This window comes from Urocitellus parryii, chromosome 3 (assembly GCF_045843805.1).
Source record: "Urocitellus parryii isolate mUroPar1 chromosome 3, mUroPar1.hap1, whole genome shotgun sequence".
Classification (NCBI taxonomy): Eukaryota; Metazoa; Chordata; class Mammalia; order Rodentia; family Sciuridae; genus Urocitellus; species Urocitellus parryii.
In genome coordinates this window covers 208,980,581-208,992,343 of record NC_135533.1, presented here as the reverse complement: position 1 = coordinate 208,992,343, position 11,763 = coordinate 208,980,581, and the positions used below count along the sequence as shown (strand labels likewise).

Here is an 11,763-nt window from a genome sequence, read left to right as displayed (position 1 = left end):
GAAGCAAACATAAAATAAACAAACAAATAAATAAATAAAAACACAAAAACCAACCAAATAAACAACAAAAAAGGAGCTCTCAGCTTTCCCATTATCTGCTGAAGAAGCAAGACATAAATTTATATACTTATCATTCTTTTTGTGATGAGAACACTTAAATAATCTATTCTTTATATACATATAATCCCACCCCACATTTTTGATAACAGAGATTAAACCTAGGGACCCTTAACCACTGAACTATAGCCCTAGCTCTCACTCTTTAAATTTTTTTTTTTGTTGTAGATGAACGCAAAATCTTTATTTATTTATTTATTTATTATTTTTTATGTGGTGCTGAGGATTGAACCCAGGGCCACATGTGTGGGAGGCAAGCACTGTACCACTGAGTTACAACCCCAGCCCATCCTTAGCCCTTTTGATATTTTGTTTTGAGACAGGGTCTCATTAAATTGTTGAGGCTGGCTTTAAACTTGGGATCCTCCTGCCTCAGCCTCCTGAGTTGCTGGGATTATGGGCATGGGCTATACCCCTGGCCTTCAGTGATTTTTCAGAGAACACGATACAGTGTTACTAACCCTAGTGACCATGTTCCTCAATAGATCCCTTGAACTTACTCCTCTAGTCTAAATGAAATTTTGTATCCTTTGACCACTTCTCTCCAGCACCCCTCCCCTCCTCCGGCCTCTGGTGACCTCCGTTGTGCTCTATGTAAACGAGGTCACAGAGCGTTTGTCTCTCTGGGCCTGGCTTGTTTCATACCATAACATCTTCCAGGTTCACCATGTTGCCACAAGTGACAGGATTCCTTCCTTCCTTCCTTTTACATAATATATGCAGACACACATGTACAGGGGGTCCCTCCTCTCCTCTCTACCAGGAAGGACAACAGTTGATCCCTGAGGACAACTCAGATCCTCCTCAGCCTGGAGCAGGAACACACTCTAACCACCATGCATGTCCTGCCTATTTGCCTTCCCACACGTGGCCCCCCCCGGCACCCTAAACTTCTCTTCCTTTACCTTGTCCTTCTCCCAAACCTGACCGTCTTGTGGAGGATGCCATGTAACCCAGTTCTAAGCCCCCTCTTGGAGAGTTCCTCATGGCCTTGCTCTCTCCCTCGGTACGTGAAATCCACCTGGTGACAAACTCGGCCTGCTTTCTCTGGCTCATAGTCTTTGTTACAGGAGCCCCAGCTAAGATCTCAGGAGGGCCGAGGGAAACTGTTTTTCTCTCTTACAGACCCAAGGCCGTTTGATTAGAGCCTCACGCGGTTCAGCACCCCCTGGGACACCCGGGTACCTTGTGCTGGGTTCTGTCGATGGCCGTGAGGAAGAGCAGGTGGGCCAGCAGGAGGCAGAGCGAGAGCTGCAGGTGCAGGGAGGTGCTGGTGTTCTGGATGGCTCTGCACAGGAGGAAGGTGAGGGCCGCCAGGACCAGGCACAGCAGCGACACGCCCAGCCCCACGCAGGTGATGACGTCCAGCACGGGGTCGTCGTCCTGGGGCACAGGGAGAAGGCTTCACAGCCACGTGCCCTGCTCTGGGGTTCCAGCCTCCCCTCATCGCTGGACTAGGGCGTCCCCCACCCAGGCATGATGCCTGATGACAGGTGGGAGGGAAGCATCTACCAGATGACTTTTTTCTGTTTTCAGCTTTATTGAGGCATATTTAGTAAACAAAATGGACCTGTTCAATGTAGACATTTGAAGCATTTGGACATATGCATGCAAATATGGGTGGCTGGATGGGCCACCCCCAAACACGTCACTTTGGCAAGAAGAATTCTTTGGAACTAAAAGCACTACCTTCCCCCATCCCCTCAAAAAAACAACAAAACCCCCAAAACCAGAAGGCACAAGAAAAAGCACTTGGACTTCCTCTTTTTCTTCAAAAGAAAGAGACGAAACCTCTATATGGAAGATGATTTCCCTACACCAGGCTGAGAAAGTAACATTCTTCTCACTGGAGAAGTGGAAGCTGAGAGAATTCTGCATAACAGGCCTGCTTGGCTTCTCCCTGGCCACTTCTCCCTCCAGTCGACTGCCCTAGCTCGAGCTCCGTGGCTTTGTCACACATTTACAACTTACTACTGTTTGTCCTATTCAATATGCAGAGTCCAACTTAGGATGGTTTGACTTACAGTTTCTTGATTTTTTGGTGGTGCCAAAGTGCTGTGCATTCAGTAGAAAGTGTGTGTTGGGTTTTGTAATTTTCTTGGGCTACTGATATGATATAATATTTTCCTGTGATGCGGGGCAGCAGCAGGGAGTGCAGCTTTCAGGTAGCCCCTGTGACCATGAGAGGAAAGAGCCAACACTCTACTCTGCTGACCTTCCCTCTGTCTTCATGATACCTGATTCTACTTCCCCCCAGAGTGACAGACAGGGTCAAGTGACCACAGACTGAAACCTCTGAAGCCATGAGCTAAAAGAAATCTTTTCTTTTCTAAGTTGATTTTCTCAGGTGTTTTGTCACAGTCGCAGGGATCTGACTAACACAGCAAGGAATCGAGCAACCTTGAACTGAAAACATTCAGGAAAAAATTGGATCTGTACTAAATGTGTACAGTTTTTTTTTTGTTTGGACATTATTCTCTCAACAATACAGTATAACAACTATGAACAGAATTTACATTGTATGAAGTATTGTAAGTTATTTAGACGTGATTTAAAATATACGGGAGGACGTGGGTTGGTTCTAGGCAAATGCTATGCCATCTTAGATAAGGGACTTGGGCTTCTGTTGATTTTGGTGTCTTCATGGGCTCCTGGTCCGTGGACACTGATGGATGACTGTCCTAGGAGGAAGAGTTAAATGCTCACAGTGTACCTGGCTGGTGAAGGCCACGAGGACAGCAAAACTGGACAGGTGCGTGGAGTTGCAGACAGTGTGACTCTGGTTCACTTGTGTGAGGAAGCAGCCATCCCTGGACCAGTGGCCACCCGCCTCTGTGATCTTCCAGTAGACGCAGAAGGCCTTTCGGCTGCTGGGTTTCATCTGGAAACAGAAGGAGCTCATGGTCTTCCTCCTCGGGAGGGGTGATTCCCAGGGTTGGTCCATGCCAGGGCGCCCATGTGAAGGCTCATGGGTTAGGAGCCACTCAAGGGACCTCTATTTAAAATCATCTTTAATCGATACCTGATAATCATGCATGTTTATAGCCAGTAATTACACACATTTATGGGGTAGACTGTGCTCTTTTTGTGGTAGTGGTATTGAACCCAGGGTGCTCTATCTTTCACCTATGTTCCCAGCTTTTAAAAAAATTTTATTTTGAGGCAGGATCTTGTTTAATTGCCCAGGTTGGCCTTGAGTTTGCAATCCTCCTGCTTCAGCCTCCTGAGTAGCTGGGATTCCACACATGGGCCATCACACTTGACTATGCTGTACATCTGGGTATATGCATATATGTATATTATATATACACATACGTTTGAGGATATATATACCATATATATACATATGTACTTGAGCATATAATGTATGTATATATCCTCAAGTATGTAACACTTTTAAAAAATATATTTTTCAATGTTGATGGATCTTCATTTCATTCATTTATTTATATGCAGTGCTCAGGATTGAACCCAGTGCCTCACACATGCTAGGCAAGTGCTCTACCACTGAGCCCCAGCCCCAGCCCCTATATCACTTTATTTTTGGTGAGTATATTAAAAATCTTGGCTTTTAACTATTTGGAAACATAGAATTTACAATTGTTATTATTGTTAACTAAAGTCATTCTATGATGTAATAAAGTGGAAGAACTTATTTCCTTATGTAACTGCAACTTTGTCCCATGGACTAACCTCCCCCACCCCTCTCTGCCCTCCCCATGGTCTCTGGTGGCCACTATTGGGCTCACGGTTTCTAGGAGGCCAAGTTCCTTAGATTCCGTGCGAGTGAGACCCTGCGGGGCTTGTCTCTCTGTTCTGGCTTATTTCACTTAGCACAGTGTCTCCCAAGTTAACCCACATTCTAAGTGGCTGCCAGGGCACCTGCTGTGTAGCCTCAGCTCTATTTCCATAAGGTACAATAAAGCCAGGGCTGTTGGGGGCCAGACCTCGCCCCTCCCTGTGGGAGTCCAGTGAAAACAGAGCCTGAGACCTGGTTTCCTTCCACACTGGCTCGGAGCCCAGTCCCTTTACACCAATGCCGTCCCTGATTCTTATCAACACAGGCATCGATCCTGTGGTGGGAAGAATGGTGTATGACTGCGATGCCACAAGGAGAGAGAGTGAAAATATTCTTAGCCCTTTCCCTCATCTCAAGGACTTGCAGGGTGTCACTTCATGGGCCCAGGAGGTGGGCTGGCTGGGGGTGGCCTGTGGGGTGGGGGTGGTGGGTGGGGAAACGGCATGCAAATGGGTTTAGGTTCACAAAACCTGACCCAGGCCAGGGCGGCTTCCACCCACCTTCAGGTTCTGGAAGGTCAGAGTGACAGACTGGGAGAGAGACGAGTTCCTTCTGGGTGCCACCGCGGCACTCACCACCTGGGAGTTCAGGTAGAGCGGGTCCTTCTCCTCGGCCTTTTCAAAAAAAGTCGCATTGAGGACGTTTCCCAGAGAAGCATAGGAGATGAAAGCAACCGCACTGGGACCTAAGGAAAGGGAGCCTTTAGTGTGGGGGGGGGCAGTGCGGCCTGGGGCTGGGGCTCCGGGCCGAGCGCTCGCTTAGTGTGCAGGGCCCTGGGTTCAATCCGCGCTACCATGAGACAATACCTCGCCCCCGTCGGCCTTTCCCCATTCCTCGACTCTCCCTGTGGTTGCCTTTGTACGCTGTGCCTGCTGCCTCCAAGACTCCCCCACACAGCTGCCTGGGGGGTGCCTGGCGTTCCACAGGTTTCTGCTCCAGCATCACCCAACCAAGGCTTCATGGATGGCGTACAAAACAGTTCCTTCCCAATGTCTCTCTTATCCTTCTTCATCAGTCCTAAAAGCACCCACACGTTATGCCCCTTTATTTAACTAGTAGACCGTGTCCCCTAACTCACCAGCTGTGGAAACGCCAGTGGTAGAGATGATCTGTAAACATTAGTCTAATTCAGTGAACACCTGCTGTCAGTGTGTGCTTACAACAGAGTACGAGAGGCTGGGTAATTAATAAAGAAAAGAAACTTATTTGGCTTGCGGTTCCGGAGGCTGGGAAGTCCCAGGGCATGATGTTGATATCTGCACGGCATCTGATGAGGGCCTTCTTGCTGCATCATCCCATGGTGGAAGACGGAAGGGCAAGAGAGTGCCTTCAAAAGGTGGAGCCTGCAAACTTGGGTCCCTCTTCCTCTTCTTATAAAGCTGCTAATCCCATGACGATGGGGATCTCACCCTTCCGACCTCGTCCCATCCTAGTCACTTCCCAAAGGCCTACCTCCAAACACCATCAACATATGAATTTGGAGATTTACTTTCCAATACATGAATTTTAGGGAATGCCTCCAAATCACAGGATCCATAGGACCCATAGCACCCATAGCCTCCCTTTGATCAGAGATATGGGGTGGATCAGGATGGCCTGAATTAGTTACAGGTATAAAGCCTTTGATGGTTCCTGTTAGGTCTGAGTGTGTTCCCCCAAATTTGTGTGCTGGAAATTTAATCCCCCATGCAGCCGTGTTGGGAGGTAGGGCCTTTTGGGAGGCGTTTGGGTCACAAAGGCTCTGCCTGCATGAACACGTGAACGGCACTCTAGAAGTTGTTAGAAGGAGTTGGTCTTCTCCCACCCCTCCTCTCTCCACGATGGAAGGACGAAGCAAGAGCCCGTGCATTGATCTTAGACTCCCAGCCTCCGGAACAGTGGGAAACAAACTTCTGTTCTTTGTAAATTACCCAGGCTCAGGATTCTGTGAACAGCAACCCAAATGGACGAAGCCAGACCCCGTTTATTATGCTGTTAGCTATCAAGTTTCCATTGCAAGTAGAGGAAAAACATTGCCAAACTTAAAATTTGGAAGTTTTCCTTATGCAACCCCATTTTTGGTTTGTCTTGAAAGATCAGAAAGTCTGCTGATCCCGGGACAACGGGTAAGAACCATTTCTGTATGAGCTGTGGAAGCTGCTGTAGGGACCCCGACCTACAGGTGGATTCTATGACAAGCAGCATGACCCTCTGAGTGACCGCCACAGGGTGGCTGGTGGGGTCCATTACCACCCACAAACAGACCAGAGCAGGTGGTCAGCTCCTCAGTCCCTACCTTAAGTGGAATAGCCAGGTGGGAGGGCGCCCCTTGGATCACAGTGGAAGGACACCTGGCAGCCCCCTGGGCCCCAGCAGTTACCTGATGGCTCAGGTATCCTGACAGGTTGCCTTTGCTTTGGTCTCACTTCTCTTTACCTAGGTAATAATGTGTCTCTTGGCTAGGCCATGGGACCTAGAGATTGGGTACCACATCAGTCTGAAGGTTGCTGCGAAGGCTTTTTAAAAAATATCTTTAAAATTTTTATAGGAGATTCACATTGACGTAAATAGATTTTGAGTAAAAGCAGATTTCCCTCCTTAAAATGTGGGTGGACCTCATCTAATCTACGTTGAAGGCCTTGAGAGAAAGCAGACTGAGAACTTCCAGAGAAGGGGAACTTCTGCCTCCTGAATATCTGTGGATTCAAGCTGCGACATCAGCTCTTACCTGGGTCTCCAACTGGCCTGCCCACTGCTGATTTTGGACCGACCGGCCTCTGTCATCCTGGGAGCACACACCTAGGCCCTCACCCTGTCGGTGGGGTTTCATGGAGATCCCCCACTCATACACCTGCTGGTGTTTTCTGGTGTCATTTTCCAAACAGACTCCGTACATCTGTTCACCCAGGTCTGCTTTGGGTGAACGCAAAACCAAGACACGGGACGATTAACCCCCGACTCCCAAATTTCATAGACGTCTTTTCCATGTGGCAGATCAGAGCGTCTCCCCTTGCGGAAGATGTCTTTGTGTATTTTTGAAAGGAAAAAACTCGAATGGCAAAGCCCGAGGGCAACCACCCATTGGGGAGGAGGCTTCAGGGCACATTTCCCAGGGACTTGCCCGAAGGCCCCGCTCTGAGGGCCCTGAGTGCCGCTGGCCGGTACCTTGTGCGCGTCCCTGGATGACATCGATGCAGTGGATGTCCACGGAGTTCATCTGGGTGTGTAAGCGGAATGCCTCTCTTTCTTTGGAGCAATTGTCTGAAACCACTCGAGTTTCGACAGCTGGTGAGGAGAGCAAGGGTCAAGTTTACTGATGTAATAAGGACCTTTGAAAGTCACCTAGTGGGCTGGGGTGTGGTCAGCAGTGGAGCGTTTACCTAGCACCACAAGACCCCAGCACCTCCCCAAGTCAAAATTAAGTCAAAATTATAGGCTCAGCACCAAAAATTAAATTCCTTTTAAGTCAAAATAATAGACCCAGGATTGGAGACCATTGTTTATAATAATAATAATAATAATAATGGTAATATTATTATTATTTTCAGTGCTGGGTATTGAACCCTAGGACACTCTACCACTGAGCTACTCCCCAGCCCTTTTTATTTTTTATTGGACAGAGATCTCACTAACTTGCTAAGGCAGGCCTTGAACTTGCAATCCTTGTACCTCAGCCTCCCGATAGCTGGGATTACAGGCATGCACCATCATGCTTCAATATCTTTTTTTTTTTTTTTTTGGTATTAGGGATTGAACCCAGGGGCGCTTAACCACTGAGCTAGCCCTTTTTATATTTTACTTAGACACTAAATTACTTCGGGCCTCGCTAAGTAGCTGGCTTTGAACTTGCGATCCTCCTGCCTAAGCCTCCTGAACCGCTGGGATTTCAATATCTTCATGGAGGTGTGATCAAGGTCCAAGAAACCGCACACATCAGAGTGTTCCAGTCGTTGAGTTTACGCCTGTGAAGCCACCGCACGATTGTGCTAGGAGGACATTTCCATCACCCCGTCGGGCTCCCCAGAGGTTCTGCCTCCTGCCTGTCGTCCCTCTCAGCCTTGCTCCTCCCACAACAGTCTGTATTCCTAGCAGCTGATATAAATGGCTCACGCAGTGTATTTGTTAATCGCTTCACCCAGGCTCCTCTTCTTACCCACAGTACTGTTTTGGACCTTCTGGATTTTTTGTCCTGGGGCCCTCAAGGCAGTTTCTAGAACTTTGGATTCCACATTCTGGAGGATAGATGAGGCTGTTGAAGCGACTTCTTGCTTGCTTCCTGCTCCCCAGAAAGTCTGATTGGTGAGAAGTGACTCAACGTTGTTGACAATCTGTTGGAGCTTGGAAGACATAAAGAATTCTTAGAAACCAAATCTGGTAGCTCTCCTATCCAGGGGGAGAGTGGGAAGGTGGCTCTGGAGCCAGAGGACCCAGGTTCAAATCCTAACTCCACTATTCATTCCTGCTGTGTGACCTTAGGCAAGTCACTCAATCCTTCTGTGCCTAAGACAGACACAGGACCTTTTTTTGTGTTTGTTTTGTTTTTTAAGTTGAATGAGTTATGAGATGCTGTGCTTTCAGAACAGCCTTTTTGCCTGGTAACACCATGTAAAGGCTAGTTATTACCATCGTGGTAAGTTTGAAACAGGCCAGTGAATCTCAACTGGGTGGAAAATCTGCTCCTTCTCCAACCCTGGAGACCTGGAGACCTTTACCAGTGGTGAAAGAAATCGTTGGTGTTATAGCAAGGGGGAGGCTGCTCTTGGCATCTTGCTGTTCAATGTCCTATGAAACTAGGACACCTGCCCACTACCAAGCATGACTCACTCTCCAGTGCCAGTAGGCAAAGCCAAGAAACCCCTGAATCCGAGTTCCAGCTCAGAGCACTCTGACTGGCCTTTCCAAACCAAGTGACGTGACCCTGATGGTGCTGAGCTTGGATACAGTTTGAAGGCGCACCCTGAGGGTTCTGTGGCAGAGGCTTGGTTCTCTGTGGCCATGTGAGGAGATGCTGTGGACCTTTAAGAGGAGGGGTCTAATGGGAGGCCCTTAGGTCATTGAGGGCGGTGCTCTTGGGAGAGTGAACTCTGATAGGAGAAAACCTGACCTTCGAATTGCTCTCTGGCTTCCTGTTTGGGATTGTGAGCCTCCCCGCATTTCTACTGCCCCTCACATTATTGTGACACCAGCCATCATGAGATCTTCTCTAGAGCCAAGCTGATGCCAACTTCATTGACCTCTAGAACTAAATAAACCTTTTTTTATATAGTTAGCCTGTCTCAGGTGTTTTATTATAGTAATGAAAACAGATTCATAGAGATGACTAGCCAAGAGAGGTGCTGGGGAAGAAGGAAGGGCCAAGGTGATTTGAAAGAAAGTTTTTTAATGCTGAATGTCTCCCCCCATATCTTTGCAGTCAAAATATGGTCCTTGGAGGACCCAGCATTATCTGGAAGCCTGTTAGGAATGCAGAATCTCAAACCCCAGGCCAGGTATGCTGAAGCCAGACCTGTACTTCACAAGACTCTCTGGGGGTTCATGAGGACATCGAGCCCCAGATGGCGAGCTTCATCAGCGCGGGGACCTTTCTTGTTTGCAGGTCTTTCTCAGGAGGTGGAATAGAGACTGGCAAAGATGCTCAGTAAATGCTCCTGGGATGAGTGGATGCTCTTTAGAGGGAAATGGGATCACACCCAAGTGATGTGAGCAGAGCAACATTTAAATAAGCCACGAAGGACGAACATTGCCCCATCTCACTGTGGAATCTAAAAATGTTGATCCCATGGAAGTTGAGGATAGAATAGTGGTTGCCAGAGGCAGGAAGGGCAGGGGGAGGGGAGGGAGAAAGGTCGGTCAGTGGTTCAATGCCACAGATGGACAGGAGGAAGGAGTTGTGGTGCTCTGTGGAGCAGGAGAGTGGGTACAGTTAATCATAACACACCCAAGAGAGATTTTAAGCAGATTCTCTACAAAGCAATGGTGGAGTCACGGTGTGAATCTGCTAATTACCCTGCATGGATAACTGCTCATGTACTCGAGTGAGAGCATCGCACTGAATCTCATAGATACGGACACATTGTGTGTCAGTCAAAAAATGAAATAAAGAGAGGGTTAGAGGAACTCTCAGAATTGAGGTTCAAATAAATCTTTTTAACATCTTCATGAAAATGTGGAGCTTTTTTGTTTTTGTTTGTTTGTTTGTTTTGGAGACAGGGTCTCACTAAGCTGCCAAGGCTGGCTTTGAACTTGCCATCCTCCTGCCTCAGCCTCCCGAGTGCCTGGAATGAAAGGTGTGCCCAGCTCTGAGCTGAGCTTTCTAGTTTGGGAGTAGCCTCCCATTCTCCTGCCCGATACATAAAGTCTATCCCTCTCCTCTGAACAGTGTTTAAAGTCTTCTTGGCTTAAATTCACTTGCACAGAGTAGGTGCTGAAGTCTTTGCCCTTAAGAATTCTCACCCAGAAAGATGACATTTTTTTTGAAATGCATTTTTAGGTGACATTTGCATAACCTAAAATTTATCGTTTTAAGGTGAACACGTCAGTGGCATGCACACACTCACGGTGAACAGCCAATATCCCTCTGTAGTCCTAAAATGTTTTTGTCACTCCTAAATGACTCTCCATACCCAGTAGCCCCTACTTTCCCCTCCTTCAGTCCTGGGTAACCATCCGTCCTCTTTCTGTTCCTGTGGATTTTCTTGTTCTGGACATTTCTAACTTTTTCTTTATTTATTTTTGAGATGAGTTCTCACTATGTTGCCCAGGCTGGACCTGGACTCCTGGGCTCGGGTGGTCCTCCCACCTCGGTCCAGAGAAGCTGGGTCTAGAGGCACCCACCACAGCACATGGCTGGACATTTCATGTGAATGGAGTCATCCTGTGTGACCTTGTGTATCTGGCTCCTTCTGGCTTTGGTCCTGGAGAAGTGCTCTGTCATGGAGCTACCCCCCTCGCCCTGGATCTGGCCTCTTTACAGTGTTTAGAGTTTCTTCCACCTTGCAAGGCACGTGTCAGGACTTGGTTCTCCGTGATACCCCACTGTCTGGAGAGCTCACCTTCTGTTTCTCCATTTCCTCACTGATGGATCTTTAGCTTGTTCCCATGTTTTGCGTTTTGTGGGCAGAGCTGCTATGAACAGTATTTGAGTCCCAGTTCTCTTGGGTGTATGCCTAGGGTGGACTTGTCGAATGACATGGCCAGTCTACATTTAATTTTTCTGAGGAACTCAAAGATGCGATTTTGTAACACAGTGTTCCTGTGATGACCTGTTGATTGGTGTGCTCGTGACTGCAGTGGGCACTCTTTGAACTCCTATTGTAAGCCTGGTATTATTTCTGCCCACAGCCTGGGGGTGGTTGTGTGATGTGATTCTGCATCATGTCAATGTCATCGGTCTACTGGAGACAGCAATGGCAGTGCGTGTGTAATATGCTGTCTGGGTCCGCACTGCACCAAGTACTTCAGAGACGTTATTTCTTTTAATCTTCTCAAATATTGAGGGAGGTGGGTTCCATGATCACCTCATTTTTACAGGTGAGTAAATCAATGACTGAGAACAGGATGGTTGACTTTGTGTGTCAACTTGACTGGGCCCGGGGGTGCCCAGGTATGTGGTCAAGCATTCTTCTGGATGGTTTTTGTGAGTGTGTTTCTGGATGACATTAACATGTGCGTTTCTAGATGGAGCAAACAGATGGCCCTTTCTGAATCCTATATGTGAAAATTTAGATTACTGTACGACCAAGAAATTCCACTCTTAGGTAGAGACCTAAGAGAACTGAAATCAGGGATGCCTACAAGTACTTATTCATAAGAGCACAACTCGCAATGGTCAAAGTGTGAGAACAACCTAAATATTCATCAGGGAATGA

General features: G+C 47.7%; 1 protein-coding gene across 1 annotated transcript in view; it reads right to left on the bottom strand.

The window, feature by feature from the left end:
* Positions 1 to 11,763, bottom strand: part of Adgre3 (adhesion G protein-coupled receptor E3) — a 41,135-nt gene that overhangs the window by 14,730 nt on the left and 14,642 nt on the right. The window contains exons 4-7 of the mRNA XM_077795740.1: positions 7,061 to 7,180; positions 4,417 to 4,601; positions 2,831 to 2,998; positions 1,303 to 1,500 (exon numbers count right to left, since the gene is read on the bottom strand). Coding sequence (XP_077651866.1) covers positions 1,303 to 1,500; positions 2,831 to 2,998; positions 4,417 to 4,601; positions 7,061 to 7,180 — 671 coding nt within the window. The remainder of the gene's footprint in view (positions 1 to 1,302; positions 1,501 to 2,830; positions 2,999 to 4,416; positions 4,602 to 7,060; positions 7,181 to 11,763) is intronic.